Source organism: Olea europaea, chromosome 6 (genome assembly GCF_002742605.1).
Source record: "Olea europaea var. sylvestris chromosome 6, O_europaea_v1, whole genome shotgun sequence".
Classification (NCBI taxonomy): Eukaryota; Viridiplantae; Streptophyta; class Magnoliopsida; order Lamiales; family Oleaceae; genus Olea; species Olea europaea.
In genome coordinates, this window is record NC_036242.1 from 28,277,765 (window position 1) to 28,301,849 (window position 24,085).

At 34.5% G+C, this 24,085-nt stretch overlaps 1 protein-coding gene across 1 annotated transcript; it reads left to right on the plus strand.

The window, feature by feature from the left end:
- Positions 1-4,264: 4,264 nt before the first annotated feature.
- LOC111396340 (probable RNA-dependent RNA polymerase 1) lies at positions 4,265-19,683 on the plus strand. The gene is made up of 5 exons (XM_023022750.1): positions 4,265-4,376; positions 13,624-14,154; positions 15,463-17,324; positions 17,606-17,756; positions 18,673-19,683. Exons 2-5 carry the CDS (start codon positions 13,639-13,641, stop codon positions 19,486-19,488), a joined length of 3,345 nt encoding a protein of 1,114 aa, XP_022878518.1. The 5' UTR covers positions 4,265-4,376; positions 13,624-13,638; the 3' UTR covers positions 19,489-19,683.
- Positions 19,684-24,085: the final 4,402 nt, after the last annotated feature.

Genomic DNA, 24,085 nt, shown 5'->3' on the forward strand with positions numbered 1-24,085 from the left:
TCTTTCCCATTTTTTTTACAATACTCATTTTCAACCACACATTCTTTATTAAATTAATATTATACCTAAATAAAAAACTTTTCATTCTTTTTTAACCTCACATTTCAATATCAATCATTATTCCATAATACATTCTTTCCAAATAATGGGTCACAAACAAACCCAAAGTGAAAGATGGGTCCAGACTTCAGAAAAACCTTTTTCTTTTGCGTAAGTGCAACGCTTTGTTGTTTGATGTACATTTTTGGCCAACATTTTTTTGAAAATAGATTTTGTGAAAAATAATTTCTTTGAAGAATATGTGATTATTTTTTTTTAGAAGAATGTGTAATTAAAAATAAGTTTTCGATAAAGGAGTCTCTATCAATATGGGCTTTGTCAATTAGTCACATTTTTCTAGGAAAATTACAGATGGGTCCCCAATTAGCTGAAAAAGTAGCAAGTGGTCCTTCAAAAAAAAAAAGTAGCACCCATACTTTTAGCATAGGGATAGTTAAGAAGATAATCAAATGAAGATAACAGATAAAGTAAATCTAATTTTCTTATGATATCACAGTTCAATTTTGATTCTTTTTGTCTAAATTTTTTTTCCCTGATCGAAGGAATCAAAGGGACGATGAAAGAATTTGTCATTCCTTGCTGTCAAAGTTTACACATTCTCGACTATAAATAACTTAAAATATTTTCCAAATATGTTTGCACAACTTCTTTATCATTCACAAGTAAAAATTTATTAATGTAGAAATCACTTTTAAATTTTTAACCAATAAATAAAGTGTTGTTTATTCTTAAAGGAAAAAGATAAAAGGATAGGGCACGGGCGCCAACTATTGGAGGGGACGTCGGGGCTCTAGACGGACAGGGCCATATCCGTCCAGCATCCTCCATTCTTAAAACTTGTTTACTTACATGCTAAGAAAATAAATTCGTATGATGTGATTGATAGATATTAATTGGTTTCAATAATGTCGAGGGTGCAATAATGTCGAAGGAGCATTATTTCCAAAATGCAGTTGAGCCTTTGGACTGGGAAAGAATATCCTTTTGTATGCTTTAACTTTTTTGTTTCATAATATTGAGAGTAGACTTCGTCAAGTCTTCATGGAGGATAAGAATAACAATGTTGATAATAGTACAAAACTGTCTTTTCTCTCTGTTTTTGTTTTTTTTTTCTTCCTTTAGGGTAAATTTTAATCGAGGTCATATCTTTTAGCGAAGTTGTGATTAGTTTGCCCAACTAGAAAAAATATCGATCAAGTCATGAGACTTCATAGTTCTTTCAATTCAAGCTACTTCGCTAGTTGGCATTTAATGAATAAAAAGCAAGCAGAATGTCACATATGACCTACATAGACTACGAAAAGGTCTAGACGCGATGCTCTATTCAACAACTTAAAACTAGCTCAATAAACAAGTCCCTTTTATCAACTTGCATTTTTCTACTTTGATTGAAATCACACTCGTCGAATTATATCAACTTCATCCATGTCAATCTTTCGTTAGATTTTTACATCTGCTCAAGCAAGTCTCGTTAGCTCTAGTTATGTCAACTAATGGCATGATTTGAATAAAAAAAATTATAGTTTGGTGACTTGATTAAGACATTTTAAAGATTGGTGACCTAATGAAATTAACCATTTTTCGAAAATTATGACTCTGTTCATTTCTTGGAAACCAAGTTCTCACCTCATAAAGTGGATGATGCTAGTGTTCTACTTTTTGACTTTATGCAATGTTTTCTTTATGTCTCATTCACTTTAATTTGTTTACAATAGTTATCATATTTATTTAGGGGTGTTTGAGCCACATTATTTAGGTGATAATGTATTTTTAAATAATGTATTGATATATGATTAAAAAATAAGGAAATTTTTTTTTATTTGTGTGTAATATTATTTTATTGAAGAATGTATGATTGAAATGATATCAAATTACTGTTTAAAAATATATTTTTTTGAAATAATGTGACTCAAATACCCACTTATTGACATATATGTAATAATAAACTATTATAATTTCTTAAACCTCGTTTGGTACATATTATTTTAAAACTCATTTTTATTAGCTCATTTTCAATTACACGTCCTCCTACTAAAATTATTTTACATGTGGACCAAATATTTTCTTTTTTTCTAACCACACATTCTCTAAAATTCACTTTTCTCATAAGTTACTCTAAAAAATTTATGTCAAATGGTTCTTGAATCTCTTTTGTATTTTGGAATCTTACAAAGAACACACCATATGAGATATATGCAACTATGCACTTAGCATGAATAATTTAACTTAGGGTCCATTTGATTGCAAATATGGAATTGAAAACGAATTTCAGAGAATTGAATTACCTAGAAATTATTTCTTGGGAATTGTAAATTATTGTGTTTGATTGGTATAATTTTTCACGTGAAAAATGTTGAAATAAAAGTATTTTTTAATATTCGTTTAACTTTGTTTTACATGAAAATTGTCAATTAAAGAGATAAATTTACTGGTATTGGGTATGAAATTTGTTTCCATTGCCAAAATAAAAAATAAAAAAAATTAAGAAAATCATCTATCTTTTGGTGTTCGTTTGACCTTGTTTTACATGGAAATTGTCAGTAAAAGGGAAATATTTTTTTACAATAATTATTATAATTTATTTCCATAGCAAAAAAAAAAAAATTAAAAAAATCGCTACAATAATCGAGAATTCCAATTCTCACCATTTTGGTGAGAATTCCAATGCCATGATTTCATGGAAAATGCTGATGTAACAAGAAAGTGAGAATTTCAATTCCATGGAAAATTTTGGACAATCAAACAACCAAAAGTTCAAAAATGGAATCATCCATTTTCCATGAAAAAAGTGGAGCAATCAAACACTACTTTATGGGGGAAAAAACATAATTACAGTTTTGCAAATAAGCTTATCATAGTAAATACAAAAAGCAATAATGTAAAATCAAATTAATGAAAAAAAAAAATGATGTACAAAATTACTGAAAATTTAAAGACATTGCGAATCATAAAATTAAAAGTTACATGAATGGAAGAGAATTAAGCAAAATAGCATAAAAAACAGTTAGCAAGAAGGAAAAGTATACTTTCTATATTTCTGCGTTTTTTTTTTGTCTAAAAATATATTCAATAACTTTCTCAAACAAGTTAGCAAAATAGCGTGAAACACAGTTATTAGTGCACAAACAATTGCTCACTATTTTCTCACGAATCAATTACTTAAACTACATTTTAAAATCATATTGACATAATGGGTTACTCATTTTATACTTATGTATCGAATCAAAATAGGAATAAATTCATAGATTAATATTCAGAATAATTGTAATGATGATTCTAAACATTTTAAAAATGTACAGTGTTTATCCAAATCTTTGATTTGTAGCATCACTTGTCCCAAACCTTCTTCGTGGATGATTTTCATCCAAAAATCCATTAGTTAACTAAAAGTTAGCGTTTGACCATAATTTGACTAATTTAAAAGGAGTTAAATGGTCTTAAAACTTTTCATTAATTAAAAATATGATTTGCATCGAAAGTCCAAATCTTTCAAAAAACCTTGCAATGAAAGTTCCAAACCTTCTAATAAATGTGTGCCAAAAGAATCTCTAATGATTTTCATCCAAAAATTTGTCGATTCATAAAAATATTCATCTTCTTCGATAGACACAACTACCGAACTTCGACAGACACAATCCCTAACCTAAGGTGGGGATGCCTCCACCACAGCTAATACTGTTGGTTTTGAAAAGAACTCATCTATCTTACTTTATTTTTCCCTAGTTTCTAAAAGTTCTTGTGAGGAGGAAATGAAGTTGATGAGGATAAGAAAAATGGGATCGATGACGGTGGAGGTGAAGGAAATGAGGCAACGACATCTCAATTATTCCCAAGATACAAGGATCAAATAAACTTCTTGTGCAACAATCACAAATAATTTCAGAACTCTCAATTGTACTTCTAAAAAAATATGTAAAACTTGAGTATAAAAATTGAAGAATATATAAATTATAATTTTGTTTTTGATGTAATTTTTCCAAAACGATGTGACTTCATATAGGCAGTATGGGTATAACTGCCTCTACCATGATCTAAAAATATTTACAATATGTAATGGCTTATGTGTAATGGATCGTTGAAAATCGATTGTATCGAAAACATTTTAATTATTGTATAGAATGCGACTCGAACCCCCCACCTCCCACACAAATTTCACACTTTTCTTAAATTGAACAATTTCATCTAAATTAGTTATTTCTCCCACATATTATATTTATTAATATTTAACAAATAGCTTCAATGATCATCATAAAGTCTTCTTGAGGAAGTCCTCGTGATAGTGAACTACCAGTGAAAGAAATCTGTTCGTTTTCTTGGTAAGAATATTTCAATTTCTCTTTCTATTTCACACACACTTGCATATTTACAGTTAGATCGATTTTTCTTCGATCAGAACTTTTTGTACTGACATGTTAATGCATGTTGATGGGTATAAGGGAAAACGTATATAAACTATTTCTTGGGTTTCTCTTGATGGTTTTTTAGTGTTTTACTTTGTCCTTTTACTGTGTTTATTATTCTGTGTTGAGGGATGATAGAGGAGTTCACTCATCTGTACCGATGAAGTGTGGATCTTCTGTACTCAGAAAACAATTGATTTCAAAACTAAGAAGATGGGCTTGTGATGACATTATCATGCCTTGAGTTTCAGTATTTGAAGTTTTCTACTTCTTTTTCCATTTCATTTGGCTAGATTAATTTTGAAGTAATGAAAAGATAATTCTTGAAACTACTTGGAAAGGACAAATTAAATAACTCTCATAGTAAGTAAAGAAAGCACATTAGTAGTATAACTGCTGTAGCAAGAACCACAATACTTTTCGAAGCCTCGCCTTGAAAAGAATTTCGTTAGTCTGTAGAAGGGAATGGGAATAATTCAACTTAGTAGGGAAATGAATTTTGAATTTCTCATGGTTTGCAGAATGTAAAAATTCTGCAAACTAAATGAGCCTGCAACTAAAATTTTACATGACAACGTTTTGGAAGTATTAGATATTAATCTCGAAGGTTGATATGACTGTGTGTTCATTGTTTTGATATGTGTGCCTTTTTGAGTATTGCAATATGTAGGGGTGGAGCTAGAAATTTTGTTCAGTGCGGGCAAAATTTAATTAAGGTTGAACTTTTCGATTATGGATTTAATGATATTATGAAAATGCTAAAAATGACATAGCGACAATACTAATAAAATGATCGTTTTCTTCCTTATTCTACGATTTGTAGCAAGTTGTGAAATATTAAAATTCATTTTATTCGATATCTCATCATCAACATTTTCTACGAAATATTTCCTTTTAAAGAATCTCTTCATTGGCGCTTCACACTAAAATAAATCACAAATGACAATTAAATACTAATTGATAGAAAATAACTGCTAATTTTTACTAATTGATAGAACACCAGAAAATCATCACTAATTATTTAACTAATTGACAAAAATCAAGATTTCAAAAATCCATCAAAAATATTGCCAATATTCAACGTTCACATAATCAAAATCTCTATTATTAAACAGAAAAATATCCAATATTAAATAGAAAAATCACATGATCAAGAAAGTTTTTGCGGCAAATTTGAGGGCCCAAGAAAATGTGGGTTTTATGAAAGAAATGAAAAAAATATTTCAAAAAGAGGGCAAATTAAAAGAAAATTTTAATTTCTTGCCACGGGGAAAAAGTCAGAAAATATCACTGTGCATTTGGAATTTGGATAAATTAGTGTATGGGCTGAACTATAAATAAATAAAAGGGAAAAAAAATCATAAACCAGGTTTTAAGTATGGCTACTTCAAATATCAGCCCAAAGTTCTAAAATGCAAAAATCAGGTTTCTGTTCATTAATTAAGAATATTTTATTAATCAAGTATATTAAGATCACATATATACAATTCATGGTCACAAATACGTACTTAAAGGTCACAATGTCACATATTATGAAATTAATTGGTCACAGATTTTCAAATTAGTTGATCACATATCATTTTTAAGTCACAAGTTATCGAATTTTTAGGTCACAGTTTATTTGTCCATCACAGATTTGGTCACAAGTTATTTTTAAATCACAAGTTATAAGATTACAAGTTATAAAATTTTTTGGTGACAGATAACCAAATAATTGGTCAAAAAACTCCGTCACTCGCCACCAACATCGCCTTCACACCATCGCCAGCACCACAACATCACCATCATACCACCATCACCACCACCATCACCATCACCACCACCCTAACACCGCGCCACCACCACCATAGCATCAACACTGCCAAAGGTACCGTACACAGTACCAGCAACACCACCACACATACCATCACAAGCAAATCACACCAACCCGCCACAGACTCGCCACTACCGCCAAATCCAACCTAAATCCACGGCACCACCATCAACATCGTCCACCATCGGTCCACCACCAACACCATCAACATCAGCATTTTTTACCGTTCAATGTTCGGCAACGCAACTGGTCACGATTCTTGCAACAAATCGCCGTCAACATTCTGCAAAATCGGTTGCCATCTTCGGTCTGAAAAGCAATGGCGCAACACATCTTCTCGACGGAGATTCTTCACCCGACGACGCTGCTGAAATTATTGGAGTTTGGAGGATTGGGTGGAGATATTTGGCCGCCGAGCTCCTGGCCGGCGATGACGACGAGCGGCGACAATGGGAAATGATTGCCTGAATGGTACAGACGGGAGAGAGAGGCGAGGGTTTGTTTCAGCGAGAGAGGAATACGAAATGAAATGAAATGAATTAGGGTTTTAATAGATAGGGACTTGATTTGTGCACAATGAAACTTCATCCCAGACTTTTGAACTGTGATCTTTAAGTACCTGAATTTATGTAATTTCCACTAAATAAAAAACCCAATACTTTAAAAAATAAAAATTGGATTGAGTTTGGGCTTGGGTCAAAGGTCCATTTGCCCGCACTGGACCTTGAATGGCTCCGCCCATGGCTATAATTTAAGGTGTTTAGAGAAGGTGGCCTCTTTTGTTGTAATAATTTTTCCTGTGAAATGTGCTGTAAATGCCATGAAAATCATCGCCATCGAGTTGTTTTATCTTGTACAAGTAATCAAATGGTATAATTCATGAAATATGAAATATATATGAGAGAGAACTCATCTTTACAAGTGGATATGATCTGATGTTAAACGGTTAACATTGTCCTTCAAAAACTCTTGGATTTCTTAGTTAACTTTCAGTTCTTCTGCAATAGCTAACTTTCAGTGCTTCCGTGGTTTATTTTGTGTCAGCTCATTTCATGGATAATCAGTTTATTATTTTGTTTGTGCTAATAAAAACATTTACACTCTAATTCCAGATTATTTTTGGACTTCGGATTTTATAAAAATAGAAAGAAGATCTATGTCCTCCCAGTCAATTGGAAAAGGGACTTCACCCGGGTCCTCCAAAATTAATTACTGACCTCCATGTCCTTGAAGTAGTTCATTGCTTCATGTTCATCATTGCGATTTGGTGCTTTGAATTCAAATCCCTCTTGAAAAAAGTTGAGACGGGGAAGTCATCCATACGTTAACACCTTAAAATAAATGAGGAAGTCCCAATAAATTTAAAGTTCCTGGAGACTGCACCATATAGGATTTCTAGATTTCCTCTTTTTATAGAACTGCACAGTTTCTCGTTTTCCTTTAGTTTCTCTGTTATGTTATTGTATTTTTTTTTTTTATTAATCTACATTTGCTGACGCGGAAATCCCTTAAGAATCTTGATTCCGGACTCAGTTTACTTACCAAACAAACATCAACCAAGGGCTCCGATCCACAACTTTAACACTTCAGTTGCCACTAGTTTTCACCCTCACTAAGGAGGATGATGGTGATAGCAATATTACAACATGAGGAAGAAAAGAGGTGCAATGATTGAACTCTCAAACGAACCACCAAGAACGGCTACCTCACTATTTCTCCTCTATTGCACACATACACACACGATTACTGCATATATATATATATATATATATATATATGCAAATTAAGTAGATCACCAAATATGGGCCAAGTGGTATTGAGCCTCCAACAAAGGGGGTAATGTTAAGAATAAATGGGCCAACTAATATCACCATCCAACATAATCACTTGGACCATCCACGTTTGTTGGAGCACGAGTAACATTAACTCAATTAAGTTGCTTTTAGTGGTCTCAAGTTGTTTTCGGATCAAGCCATCACTAAAGTGTCTGTTATGAGATTGACTGGAAGATTATGATAATAATGAAATAAAGAAGAACAAAATAAGAACACAAAGATTTAATGGAAACCCAAGACAGTAAAGAACCATTGGCAAAGGAGGAGAATTTTACTATAATCAATGGCAATTTTGTTTACAACAAGATTTCAATACTCTCAACTAAGATCTAAAGCTCTCAAAATGTTGTATGAAAAGTTATAAACCAATGCAAGTCGAGATTCATATAATACAAACCTAGAAAACAAGCTGTAGATGAATAGAAAAATGAGCGACAGGCGGATGAGAAAATTTCTATTGAAAAACTGTTGGTGTTGCTCGAGCGGCCAGCTAGCGATAGATTAGAGAGAATGCAGTGACTTTTCTTCCCACTCCATAATTTTGATCTCTCCTAGACCACTTCAAATACAACTTCAATACCCACTAGAATTTGGATCACACTACTACAAATTTCCACCTCGAACCAAATTCCAATACAAGAAACTCTTAAATAAACACCAATTCACCTCTTCCAAATAAGCCCCAATGGGCTTAGTCAATGACAAGCACCAAACAAGTTCAAGTAATGCTCGAACTTAGTAATGAGAAGTGATTTTTTCATCACATCAGCAGGATTATCATTGGCATCAACCTTGTTCACTGCAATGTCACCACGAGCAATCACTTCATGCACAAAATAGTATCTTACATTATGTGCTTAGTTTTCTCATAGAACATCTAATCCTTAGTCATAAAAATAGCACTTTGACTATCATAGTATACTGTAAAAATGTACAAGTTTTCACTAGTTTCACTAGTTAATCCCCTCAACCACATAGCCTCCTTATATACCTCTGTAATGGCCATGTATTTTGCCTCTGTTGTCGACAAACTACTGTATTTTGCAAAGTAACTTTCCAGCTAATAGCGCAACCTCCAAGGATAAACACAAACCCTGTAAGTGATCTCTTTTTATCAAGATCTTCTGCATAATCTAAATCCACATACCTAATGGCTCCATTTGTATTTCCACCAAAATGCAAGCAAGCATTAGTTGAACGTTTCAAGTATCTGAATATCTATTGCACTGCTTTTCAATGTTCATTACCATGATTTGCCATATATCTACTAACTACACTGACTGCATGAGTCAAATTTGGTCTTGTACAAACCATAGTATATATAAGCGAACAACTACATTGGAATAAAGAACCTGAGACGTGTAATCAATTTCTTCAAATGATTGAGCACACAACCCAAATGATAATTTAAGTGGGCAGCCAAGGGAGTACTGACAGCTTTAGCGTTTAGCATATTGAACGTTTGAAGCACCTTCTCAATGTACCTATCCTGACTCAAATATAATCTGCTAGCCTTGCTATCTCTCAAAATTTTCATTCCAAGAATTTTCTTTGTTGCACTCAAGCCTTTTATCTCAAACTTTTTACTAAATTGAGATTTCACCTTTGTGACCTCTACTTTGTTCTTGGTTGTAATCAGCATATCATCAACATATAATAGCAAATATGTTATCGATCGATTGTCTCCCCTTTTGAAGTTCACACAATTATTATAATTACTTCTAATGAAACCATGAGTAATCATGAACGAATCGAACTTTTTGTACCGCTGCCTCGGTGACTACTTAAGCCAATAAAAGGACTTTTTTTAACAAGCACACGTAGTCTTCCTTTCTGGTAACCATGAAACCCTCTGGTCGTTACATTAAACGTTCTCCTCAAGTTTTCTATACGAAAGTTCTGTCTTGATATCCATCTGCTCAAGTTCCAAATCATTTTTTGCTACTATCCCAAGTAAAACCTGAATTGAACTATGCTTTACAATTGATGAGAACACATTTGTGAAGTCAACACCTGAAATATGACTATATCCCTTTGTTAACGATCTGGTCTTATATCTAAAATCTTCAATCCCTTGTATTTTTTCTTTCTTTTTGAACATCTACTTGCAGCAAAAAGTCCTTTTATTCTTAGGTAGTTTCACAAAGTTCCAAGTAAAATTTTTATTCAATGACTCCATCTCCTCCTGCATAGCAATCAATTATTTGCTAGAATAACTGCAATTGACTACCTCTGAATATGTAGCAGGTTCCTCGGTGGAATCAATTTCTTTAGCCACATTAAAAGTGTACGTTACCAAGTCTGCTGTTCCATACTTTTGTGGAGGTTTAATCTGTCTATGAGATCTATCTTTAGCAACTGAATACTGTAGTATTGCTGGTGGTATAAGCAAAGTAGGCGAAGTGTTACTGTTTGTCAATTATGAGCTAGACTGTTTTGAAGTAGTCCCTTCTAAAACCTCTAATTATTCCCTTGAACTAATTTCCAACTCCACCTGAGTTGAATGACTCTTTTCCTGTTTTTTTATCAGAATACCCACGAGGTAAACCATGAACAGTAGCTAGTTCATCAAATACCCCATGCCTACTAACCACCACTTTTCTTGTCTCAAGCCATCATAATTTATATCTCTTCACACTTGATTTATACTCAAAAAAGACACTTTCTAGACCTAGGCTCCAACTTCCCATTATCCATATGAGCATAAGTTGGACACAAAAATCTTCAAATCAGTAAAATAAGAAAGCTTATTAGACTATACCTCTTATGGTGTATTTTTCTCAATGACGGTTGAGAGTGAACGATTAATCAGAAAACAAGCTGCGATAGCAGCTTCAGCCCAAATGATTTAAGGCAACCTAGAGTTTGAAACCATACATCGAACCTTTTCCATCAAAGTTCTACTAATTCATTTTGCCACACTGTTCTGCTGAGGAGTTTCGAGTACTGATAAGTGTCTCAAGATATTTTCAGTCATGCAGAAGCTATTGAATTCATGTGACCAAAACTTCAACCCATTATCTATGTGGACATGTTTTACCTACTTTTTGACATTCTTTTCTATCATTGGTTTCTATTTCTTAAAGGTTCCAAGCACATTACTCTTCTGTTTCAAGGAGAATAGCCAAACTTTCTTGAAGAAATTATAAATCACTATCAACAAATAATAAGCACCTTTTCTTGAAGGTACCATGGGCAGTTCCTTGAGATCTGAATGAATATATTCAAGTGTTCGTTTCGTGTTATGTCTTCCTTTAGTGAATTTGACCTTATTATGTTTTCCAGAGATATAGTACTCACAAGACTTCATCTTGTCTTCTACCCATCAAGAAGCCCCTCCTACTCAATTCTGTCATACCATTCTCACTCATATGGCCAAGTCACATATATTAAAGTTTAGTAACTTCCACATTTGTTAAAGAAGAAGTAGAAACTGCTGCATCCCTTGTAACTGTGGAACACCGCAAAATGTACAACTGTGTAGAATTTTTCTATCTTTTCATAACAACAAGAGCGTCTCAACTCACCTTCATCATTGTATTTATGACCATTTGAGTCAAATGAACTTAAAGATATGAGAATTTGCTTTAGTTGTGAAACGTGCCTAACGTTTGTAAGTATTCTGATAACACCATCAAACATTGTAATTCTAACCGTACCAACTTCGGCAATTTTGCAAGGCGTGTTATTTTCCATAATCACTACACCCCTCAAAACTCTTTCATATGTTGTAAATCAATCCCTGTTAGGATACATATGGAAAGTACAAGTTGAATCAAGAACCCATTCCTGTTTGGAATCCTTGTCCAAAATCACAAGAAGCTCTCCGTCAGTTTTGTCAATTTTCTACAACATCAGCCTCCACCGTGTTAACACGTTGCTTTCCTCTTTCATTAGCACCAGTAGCTTTGTTCCTATTTTTTAAAGAATAGCAGTTAGCCCTTATATGTCCCTTCTTCTTAAAGTAATGATACACATTTTCTGCATGTCTGGATTTCAATCTGCCTCACGTAATTCTACTAGAATTCCTATCCCGATTTCTCCCATGAACAACCAAGCCTTCCGCTTGACTTTCAAATCCTTTAGCAAGATGCCTCAACTTCTCTTTAGATAGCAAAACATCATAGATCTCTTTCAAGGTGATATTATCCTGACTATAGAGAATAGTATTCCTAAAAAGCCATATATGACGGCGACAATGAACACAACATCAACGCCAAGTCCCCCTCTAATGTCTCCAAATCGACCACGATTTCTTCAAACATAGTTAAGTGATCATCTAGCGATTTACCTTCGGACATCCAATGAGAACACAAGCCCTGCTTCAAGTGTAGCTTATTGGTCAAGTTCATTGTCATATAAAGTTGCTCCATCTTCAACTAAAACGTAGTGACACTTTTCTCCTTGAAAATATCTTAAAGAATTTGATTTGATAGATGTAGATGAATTTGAGATTGAGCTTTTCGATCCCTACGCTGCTTTTCAAAGCATCTTATCAAATCAAGACTTCCTCCAAATCCATCTGTATGACAATTGCTCGCATTTTCATTTGTCATAAAGTAAATCTCATATTTTGATATAATAACGGAATATCATATTTCATCGGTGCCATGCGAAATAATCAACTTTATGCTATGATACCACTTATTATGAAATTGACTAGAAAAATATAACAATAATGAAATAAAGAATAAGAAAACAAGAGCACAAAAATTTATGTAGAAACAGAAAAAACCAGGGGCAGAGGAAAAGAATTTCACTATAATCAATAGCAATTGTGTTCATGACAAGATTTCAATACTTTCAACTGAGATCTAAAGCTTTCAAGATGTTGTATAAAAAGTTATAAATCAATACAAGCCGAGGCTTATATATATATATATATATACAACCCTAGAAATCAAGTTATAGATGAATAGGAGTCCAAAACACATCAAAACGCGAAACTTGGGTTGCTCCAACAGTGTCAAGGGATAGTCCAATGCTCGAGCGAACAAGCAACAGACAAACGAAAAACTTTCTATTGAAAAACTATTGGTATTGCTCGAGCTCCCAGGTAGTGATAGGCTAGTGAAAATACGGCGACTTTTCTTTTTGGTCCATAATTTTGATATCTCCAAGACCATTACAAATACGACTCCAATACCCACTAGAATTTGGATTACACTACAATAGTGTCGATATAAATTATCTAACATCGGTTTAACATGATCGTCCGGGATTTATTGAGTATCAAAACCCAACATTTGCTTTCCACAAACTAAGTAAAAGATTGTCGTTTCATTGTTTTTCTTACATTTACTTTCTTGTTTCTTGGGGTTCACTAAGTAGCCGTCTTTTGTCTCTCCTCGTCCTCTCGCTTCCTCCGTTCTTCTTCCCTCGAGGATGCTTTTGTGCTGTTTTCCTGCAACTAAAGTTAGCAATTATAATTTCTATGGATAGGTTAAACGTTGTATAAAAGAAGCAGATCGTGTTGCACTTGCATTGATAATTATATTTTCTGACCAAACTGCAGTTACCATTCAGCCATATGGGAAAGACCATTCAGGTATCTGGCTTCCCATCTCTTGTTGCTGCCGAAACCGTTAAGACATTCTTGGAGCTATATACGGGCCGAGGAAGTGTAGTTGCTTTAGGTGTAAATCTGTGCAAAGGAAGTCATGGAAGAGCATATGCCAGAGTTCAATTTGAGACTAGCACACATGCTGATATAATTTTCAACTTGGCAAAAGCAGACAGCCTATATTATGATGCTTCTTGTTTGAAGGCTTGGGCGGATATTGACATCATGCGAAATCCTAGAACGTACCTGCATGAAATGGAATGTGTAACTTTGAATTTTGGATCTCAAATATCGAGAGAGAAGTTTTCTGTGCTTTGGAAAAACACACGTGTTTCCGTTAAATTTGGGATTGGTCTGAAGAAAATGTACTTCTTTTTCTCCTATAATTCTGTTCAATACAAGCTTCAACTCTCGTATGAGAACATATGGCGGATTGTTCTATATTGTCCACGAGGTCAAATTTCAAAGCTTCTCCTCATACAGGTTTGTTATGAACTTTTAATAAATAATATTGTCACATCACTATTTCCATATGAATTAGCAATGTTTTTATATTTGACATCCATTGGTACTCCTTGAGCATTTTTAGGTGGCTATAGCTGGACTAACATGCTTATAAGCAAATTCCCAACATGTTTGGACTTTAAAAATGCTCTTTTTTTAAGCAATCGAAGCAAAATATTTTGATGGAAAATAAGCACGAGGTGTGGTACTGTTTTGATTGGGCTAGTGCTTATTTTTTTCTTTGACCAAGGAAAAGACCATTATACTTTAACAGTACTTAGATTCCCAAATATAAAGAGCATTTCGGTAATTCGTCATGCTGGTTTAGGTTAAAAGTAAATAGACCCCGAACATAAATTTGCTCAAAATAATTATTAGGACAAATTATCCAAACTTGAAATCAATTCCATTACTTTTCTTTTTTTATGGAATAAGTGTATCTTTTTTCTAGGACCATCCAAACATGCTCACCTATCAATTAGATGTAATTTAGGATTTATTGACATGATCTGGTGGTTTGGTTTCTTCATATGTGATACTATTTAGGAGTAGTAACTAGTCATGATTTTGATACCATTTGGTACTGGGAATTTCGTTTATTTCTGCATGGAGAAAGTTCCCGCGTCACTAACTGAAGGTAAACCTAGCCAGACACCTGAATTGTTACTCCGAGCATGGCAGAGAAAATAATCCTCTTTTTGGTGGTCTCAGCATTTCATTATTGTTAGATTCTCTGAATCTGGAAGTAGATATTTTGTTTATACGTGATTATCATTCTTAATTACGTATAAACATATAACTTAGACTCTTATCATTTCCTTCTTTCCTAACACTTACAACCTGATCTGTGAATCTCCTTACAAATGATGAATTTAACACCATTAGGTACTGTAAGTTTAGTTTATTTCTGCATGTAGAAAGATCCTGCATTACTAAGTGAAGCTAAACTTTTGCCTGACACCTGAATTTTACTACTCCTAGCAAGACCGAGAAATCATTCCTCTGTTTGGTGGTCTCGGCATTCCGTTATTGCTAGATTCTCGAGTCTGTAAGTAGAATTTTTTGCTTCTTTTTGTTTCTATCTAATATAATTTTGGGGTTTACTAAAGTACCAGCTGACAAAAACAGTTTGCCTCTATTGTGGTATCATACTTCATCTTCTCATACTGTTTGCACCAGAATGTTTTTATTATGCACTTTACAAAGCTGCTGCAATTATGTGTTCTCATTTACTATCTGAAATTTAGAAATGAATGCTGATGAATGTTTCTCTCTTTTATTGTGTAGTTAGTTGGTGCTCCCCGGATCTACAAGAAGCTTAATGGATCTGATTATACCTTTTTTAAGGAAACTCCAGATGATCAGTGGATCAGAACAACAGATTTTACTCCATCATGTATTGGACAATCTTCTGGCTTGTGTTTGCAGCTCTCGTATGGCATGAATCTTCCAAATTTCTTAGATAATTTTGCTTGCTACAAGAAAAGTGTAAGCCAATTCAGTTTGGAGACTGGTTCTCCCTTTTGTCACAATTCATCCCTAGTTCCCATTCTGCATCCTCCTGAAGTAATTGAATTGCCATGGAATATATTGTTTACGATTTGCACTTTGGTGCAACATGGTTGTCTTCCGGGGCAGAACTTAGATGCCAAATTTTTTAGGTTGGTTGATCCGCAGAGAATAGACATTGGGTGTATAGAGTATGCTCTAGAGAAACTTTACAATTTAAAGGAATGCTGCTATGATCCTGTGAGCTGGCTCAAGAAGCAGTATCACAAATACTTCAAGATGGGACGGATACCAAAATCACCAGCTATTAGATTAGATTATGGACTGGTATATGTACGCAGGGTTCAAGTAACTCCGAGCAAAGTGTATTTCTCTGGTCCGGAAGTGAATGTGTCAAACCGCGTGTTACGGCATTATCACAAAGATATTAATAATTTTCTTCGTGTTTCTTTTGTGGATGAAGAGGAGGATAAAATGTATTCTTCTGAACTATCCCCCAAGGTAGCTTCTGGGATTGAGAATAGAAGAACAGAAATTTATGAAAGGATATTGTCAACACTTAGAAATGGCATTGTTATTGGTGATAAAAAATTTGATTTTCTTGCATTTTCCTCAAGTCAGTTGAAGGATAATTCTGCTTGGATGTTTGCTTCAACAGCTACCGATAATGCTGATGATATCCGTAGGTGGATGGGAGATTTTCGTTCCATCAGAAACGTCGCAAAATATGCTGCCAGACTTGGTCAATCTTTTGGATCCTCTATAGAAACTTTAAGTGTTGATAAGGATGAGATTGAATTAATTCCCGACATTAAGGCAGTAAGAGGGGGAACCTTTTCTGATGGAATTGGGAAGATATCTGCTAAGTTTGCTTGTAGAGTTGCTAAAAAATGTGGACTTAAAAATTCTTTTCCTTCAGCCTTTCAGATCAGGTATGGTGGCTACAAAGGTGTTGTGGCTGTTGATCCCTCTTCTCGATGGAAGCTGTCATTGAGACGGAGCATGTTAAAGTATGATTCAGACAATACAAAATTAGATGTTTTAGCATGGAGTAAATATCAACCTTGTTTTCTGAATCGCCAAATTATCTCTCTTTTATCTACTCTCGGTGTCAAGGATCATATTTTTGAGAAGAAGCAAAGAGATGCAGTAGCTCAGCTGGATACTGTTTTGGTTGATCCAGTGAGGGCAGAGGAGGCATTGGATTTGATGTCTCCCGGAGAAAATACGAATATCCTGAAGGAAATGCTCAGGTGTGGTTATCTGCCTGACGGTGAACCATTTCTCTCGATGATGCTACAAACTTTTCGCGCAGCAAAGTTATTAGATTTGAGGGTGAAATCAAGAATATTTGTTCCACAAGCTAGACAAATGATGGGATGCCTGGATGAAACCGGAAGTTTAGAATATGGCCAGGTGTTTATTCAGTTTTCTGGTGCTGGTCGTCGACGATTCTGTGTGGATTTCCTTAAAATTTATGACAATACATCAGATGACTATAATTACATTGTTAAGGGAATGGTTGTTGTTGCTAAAAACCCGTGCTTGCACCCTGGTGATGTCCGTAGGTTAGAGGCTGTTGATGTGCCAGCATTATACCACATGGTGGACTGTGTGGTTTTCCCTCAGAAAGGACAAAGGTAAAACTGACTTCTTGAATGCTTCTAAAGTAATCTTATCAGCAAAAACTTAATGGGACTATTGCATTCAGGTAATTATTGTTTGTGTCAACAGTGCAACAGTGGGTCGAGAATTACTCTAAATCTGTAGAACAAACATGAAGCAGTGCCCCAATGTGGATTTTTTATGACTTGAAAATTGTGCTATTCAAAAAATGGCCTTTTTAGAATAAACAAAAATAGCATATTTTATTTAAAAATTTTAATCATGTTCTATATGGTTTCGGTTGTTCTAATAACAGACCTCACCCAAATGAATGTTCCGGGAGTGATTTGGATGGAGACATTTACTTCGTTTGTTGGGACCCTGACTTGATTCCACCAGAGCAATGCTCGCCTATGGATTATACGCCAGCTCCAAGCACAAAGCAAGATCATGATGTGACAGTTGAGGTACTGTGGCTTAGAACTTGCATTTGAAACCATGATGTTTTCCACTTTTGTTATTTATAATTTATAATGGCCAAAAGATGAGGATCCTTCTTAAAGAGAAAAAAATGTCATCAGATTATTGTCAAGGTTACTTATTATTAACATGGTATCTACAGAAATCATATGCTATATCCACTTTTGTTGTTATGTTCTTGGCGTGAACTTTCTATCGTGGTTTTCTTTATGTTGTCTCCTCCTAGTTTTGGGAATTATTGCTAAAAGACCATACTTCCTTGAGTTCCACCTTTTACTTTCTAGGTTCTCTGTCTCCCATCTCATTTCTTAACTGAGTATTTGATTATAGATTATAAACATCCTTTAATACCTATCATGGTGTAAATGCATTAACCCTGTAAATGCACTTGTAAATGCATTAACCCTTTCCATATCCCAAGAACATGGAACTTAAATATGTAGTCGTGTGGCTTATCATATTTATGAAAGTTATTTGTTATTAATAAATAGGTATAGCGAGACAATTAATATTTGGGAAATTATTTGTTATCTAACTGATGATGGCATCTATGAAGGCCTGTTTGATTTAACAGATTAATATGTAGTTTCTATTATTTGATTAGTGTTATTCTTCCATTTGGATGAAATTCCCGAAGTCTTGAAAGCTGTACAAATGCATGTTCGAGTCATAAAATAAGTTGAGGTTAGCAGTTAAGATTTCTTATATTGGAATGAATGAACATTCTTCTAGCTTTCACATGATTTGATTCGGCATATCAGGCAGGGCACTCTTCGTTGTGATCTCATACACGTTTACATGTTATTTTATTGCAAATTTACATGTACATTGCTTTGCCAATCTGAATATCCTCATGATTTCAACAAAAGTTAATATTCAGTTTGTACTTTTCCTGTTGTACAGGAAGTCAAGGAGTACTTTGTCAACTATATGGTGAACGATAGTTTAGGAATCATCGCAAGTGCACATACTGTCTTTGCTGACAAAGAACCACGCAAGGCATTGAGTGAGCCTTGTATAGAGTTGGCAAAGCTACACTCCACTGCTGTCGACTTTCCAAAAACCGGTGTTCCTGCAGTAATACCACCTGATTTCCGAGTGAAAGAATATCCAGATTTCATGGAAAAGCCCGACAAGACAACCTATGAATCGAAACGTGTGATCGGAAAGCTTTTTAGAGATGTGAAAAATATCGCCCCCCACACTGCTCCTATTCAATCTTTTACCCTCGAAGTGGCAATGAAGTCATATGATCCCGACATGGAAGTAGACGGGTTTGAAGATTACATTGAAGAAGCATTTCATTGCAAAGCTGAGTATGATTTCAAGCTGGGTAATCTAATGGGCTATTATGGCATAAAAACTGAGGCTGAAATACTGAGCGGTGGTATTATGAAGACGTCAAGGAGTTTTGATCGAAGACGAGATGCAGACGCCATTGGTACCGCTGTGAGGTCATTGAGGAGTGAAGCTAGGAAAATGTTCGAGGGAGGAAGTGAATCGGATGATATGTATGCAAAAGCATCGGCTTGGTATCACGTCACTTATCATCATGAATATTGGGGTTGCTACAATGAGGGACTGAATCGGGATCATTATATCAGTTTCCCGTGGTGTGTATATGATAAGCTAGTCCAGATCAAGAAGTCGAGCCTTAGAAGGTCTTTGCAAATGTCTTCACTCGAAAGGAAATTTAAGCTTGGTATGAGTTTCACCTGAAATATCATCGTTTGTAGCCAGTTGTTATAATATGCTTCGAGTGTTTGATATTAACAATAAACTGTAAACTGATTCCAAAGACTCCTATTTGTATCTAATTGCGGCTACTACAGCTGCAAAAAAGTAGCTAAATGTGCTTGGTACGAACTTGTGTTTTGTGTGTATATATAATGGTGCTTGTATCCAATAGTTTTATCCTCTTCTCCGACCTAGTTACATGAAGAATCGATTCTAAACCAATTTAGACAAGAAGACCACACAGACACAGAGGACAAATGCATAGAATCAAAATGCCAATGCAGTGCATCATTTGTGCTTTAAAGTACTGAATGATAGGCGTTCCTGTTAGTAGCTGAAGGCACACCCAAGAGCTTTTTGAGTAAATCTATCACACAATGTCAAAAATCTTCATGAATAAATCAATCGAGCAGTTCGTCACTTCCTCAATGGAGTTCTGATGAGATTCAATACATTTGTGCATGCATGCTTGTATCGACACTTGTTACATCTTATCCTCTACTTTTTGCGTGTGTAAGGGGTTGAACTGGATTAGCTACCACCGTCGAACTTTATTTGTTACGAGACACAAATGTTCCTAAGATAGCGTGTTTGTGTCCAATGTTTTACTAACAATTAAGGACATGTATCCAATAAGCCGTGCTTTTGTCCTATTTCTTTTTATATATTATTTAAATTATCGATGCTTGGGACATACTTTAGAGATAACTCTTTGACATGTCATGTGTCGTTCCCTATTTTGAAATTTTAAAAAATTTAATCAACACGTCTCTTACATGTACGTGTCCTTTTTTTTTTAAAAAAAAGAAAAAGAAAAAGTTCATTTGTGCTTCAAAGGACTGAATTATAGGGTGAACATGACCGCCTATCTGCCATGACTGGATATCTTCTTGTCCCACCATAATTCAGCTGCCTAATATCTTTTGGCTTTCTTGAACATCAGAAAACTTATGCTGAACAAAATTCCTTTCTAACAATATCTGAAATTTAACTCCATGCAAATATAGCCCTCTGTTTGTTTCTCAAGAAAGGAACTATGGGTAATAATTGATTTAAATGCCAGTAGTTTGTGATTTTTTATTTTTTATTTTTTCATTTTTATGTACTAATTCGACAACATTTCACATTTTTTCTAAATTTATTTTTATTTTAATATCAATGTCATAATGCATGAATTATTGAGCTATGCTTGTGCCAAAAATGAAGATAGTCTAGTAAGTTGTGATTTCTGGAGAATTATTGAGGAATAAATGCGAGAAAAATCAGAAAGTGAAAGATGGGTAAGACTTCTGAAACGTATAGTCCTCTTGCGTGTAATCGTGACTCTTCTGGTTTGTTTGATGTATGTGTTACGAAAAAGAAAAGGGGTGGGGACTGCAATTGTCAAAGGTAATAAGTTTGATGACCAAGTTGCTATACTTTCAATAGATTCAGGACTACGACTTTAATTTTCCAATTATCATTACACTTGGCCCCTGTTCAGTGTGATGAAAAAGTTAAAAAAAATTTACGTCAAAATCAACATTTAATTTTTATTATTCATTTCATAAAATCCATAACTTTTATTAAATTTTCAATAATATATTTTATCAACTTTTTTAAAACTGCTAAAAATCAAATCTGATTTATAGTTACACCAAACGAGAGCTTGATAGAGAATGTGCTGACACTAAAAAAAAAATAAAAAAAAAATAAGAAACTTAACACCCTTACTTGTAGCATAAGGGTAGTTAAGAAGATAATCAAATGGAGATTACAAATAAAGTAAATCTAGATTCTCGCGATATCACAATTCGTTTTTTATTCTTATAGTCTAATTTTTTCCTAGACCGGTGGAATCAAAGGGACGAAAGAATTTGTCATCCCTTACTATCAAAGTTTACACATTCTCGATATAAATAACTTATAATATTTTCCAAATATGCTTGCACAACTTTTTTACCATTGACTAGTAAAAAATTAATGTAGAAGTTACTTTAAGATTTTTAACAAATAGAGTGTTGTTTATTCTTAAAACTTGCTTATTTATGAGCTAAGAAAATAAATTCGTACGATGTGATTGAGAGAAATTATTTGCAACTGTCTTTCGACTTCAATCATGTCAATAGTACATTATTTCCCAAGAATAATGTTATATAGCATTACTGCTATTATAATACCAATTTAGATGGCATTACTGCTATTATAATACCAATCTAGATGGCACTGAGTAATAAGCTTAATGACCGAATCATACATATAATTTAATGTCACATTAATATTACTTAGACTAGTGTTTTATCACCAATGACGTTAAATAGCATCACTCATTTTCAAAAATAATTGAACCTGTTGGCTAAGAAAGAACACCTTTTGTAAGCATTAACTTTTTTGTTTCATAAGTTTGAGCGTAGACTTCGTCAAGTCTTTGTTGAAGATAAGAATTAACAATGTTGATAATAGTACAACATTGTCCTTTGTTTTTGTTTCTTTTTCTTTTTCGGTAAAATTTTTAAGGGGGTCACCCAAATATAAGCTAAGTTACAACTACTTTGCTCAACCTTAAAAAGTCTCGATCAAGTCACAAAGCTTCATAATTATTTCATTTGGAACAACTCCGCCGGTTGGTATAGTGTAAAGAAAGCAGAATGTCGTGCATGACCTACAGGGACTGTGAAAATGTGTGAACGCAATGTGTTATTCAACTATCTATGCAAAAAATCAACTTAATAACCAGGTTCCTTTGATCAACTTGTATTTTTCCACTTAGATTGAAATCTTGCTTGCTTACCGAATTCTAGCAACTTCATCCATGTCAATCTTTCATCAAGTTTTAACATCTACTCAAGCAAGTCTCCTTGGTTTTAGTCATACCAAGCATGACCTGAATTGAAAAAAATTAAAGTTTGGAGACCTAATGAAATTTACCATTTCCCCAAAATTACTCTTTTCATTTCTTGGAACGCAAGTTCTTAATTAATAAAGTGAATGGTCCTAGACTCCTAGTAGTGTTCGACCTTTTGATTTTATGTTGTTTTCTTAAGGCTCATACACTTTGCCTAATGTTGAATAATCGATCTCCGATGGTGGATTTTTCGGGCTCAGTTGAACCAATCTCAACCTTATTAAACGCACCCAACAATGACTCCAACCCAAACAATGATTCTTAATTCGGTTGCTCAACTCAATGTGTTCACAAAGAACACAGTATGGTGGCTGCAATGAATCATCAAGAATAGAGGAAGACAGATTCAATTTTAAGGCTCAAGAGAGAAAAATGTCGGCTGCCTCTTTTCAATTGCACACACACCGACTCATTCAACAAATGAGAGCAATATATAGATTTAGGGTGTAATAATATAGTGGGCTCATGGACCAACTAATGGTTAAAGGGGGCGGAACACAAATTGAGCCATCCAAGAAGTAAATGGGCTGTGAGCAACATTAACTGTATTAAGTTGTTTCAAACGACCCTCAAGTTATTTTTCGGGTTGAGCCAATTAATCGAGTGTGTTAATAAATATTTCAATCATCGGCCGAAGCCTATGAAATCTAATCCAACTATCCGACACTGTTTAACATCATCGCCCGGGATTATTGGGTATCAAAAATCCAACAATTTCCACTTTGATGCCCAATAATCTGCAAGTAACCAAAACACAAAGTTTAAACTTGTACAATCAAGGTAATCCAATAAAATTGGTATCTCAGACCTTACCTCGTGTTTTGAACCGAAACACACACCATACTTGCTCCATGTACTCACCGGGGCTAAGTCCAAAAAACACCCAGGTAGAAACAAGTACTTACAGTGAACAACTAATCATGCGATAAAGATATTATATAGGATACATCACACAGATCTTTTCAAATTCACGTTCACACAGAATTGAAGATTAACACCAAGTTAATCAGCACACGGTCAAACACATATGCAACAAATGCATAAATGACCTCACGAAAGATCTCACCACACTTATCCTATCCCATTTCGTGTTACTCCCACCTCGAGAACACATATCTTCTCTCATCGCGCACCATGCTCACTAAATAGATCACACAACTCATGTCAAAATGGCAAGTCACAATAGATCCTAAGTTCAGGAATAATCCTCTATCACCACATCACTTCTTCTAACCTACGTGGATAATGGGACTCCACCTTATAGAAGTGATAGAAGTGCCTCTCTGGCACTCCACTTGTACAGGGTCTCTTTCACAGATAAATGATTCTACACATTTGATCACATCTCCACTCGTGATCAAAATGTTACACTCCACATCCCCCGGTACAAATCACCATTAACCCCTAAGCATCTATACTCCACCTTACCAAAAGATATCTAACACACTGCTAATGCATCCTAACCCACTATGCATGCAAACGATCACACCAAGTAATCACATTACCTCAAATTCATGCAAACACACATATCAAACAAATTGAAATGCAACATATAGTCATGCAACAAATTAGGCAATCACACACATGCTGAAAGGATCACACACAGATGCATATGCAGTGACTAGGTTTACTCTCTCAATAAACCTCACTGGGGTCATACCTCGACCCCTCAACCCCATTCGTCTCACCTCTCAC

Bases quoted from the DNA above. Each gene is read 5' to 3' on its own strand.
- LOC111396340 (XM_023022750.1), top strand. From the start codon at position 13,639: ATGGGAAAGACCATTCAGGTATCTGGCTTCCCATCTCTTGTTGCTGCC. The intron at 17,325-17,605 runs GTAAAACTGACT...TTCTAATAACAG, and splicing joins TTCCCTCAGAAAGGACAAAG to ACCTCACCCAAATGAATGTT. The intron at 17,757-18,672 runs GTACTGTGGCTT...CCTGTTGTACAG, and splicing joins ATCATGATGTGACAGTTGAG to GAAGTCAAGGAGTACTTTGT.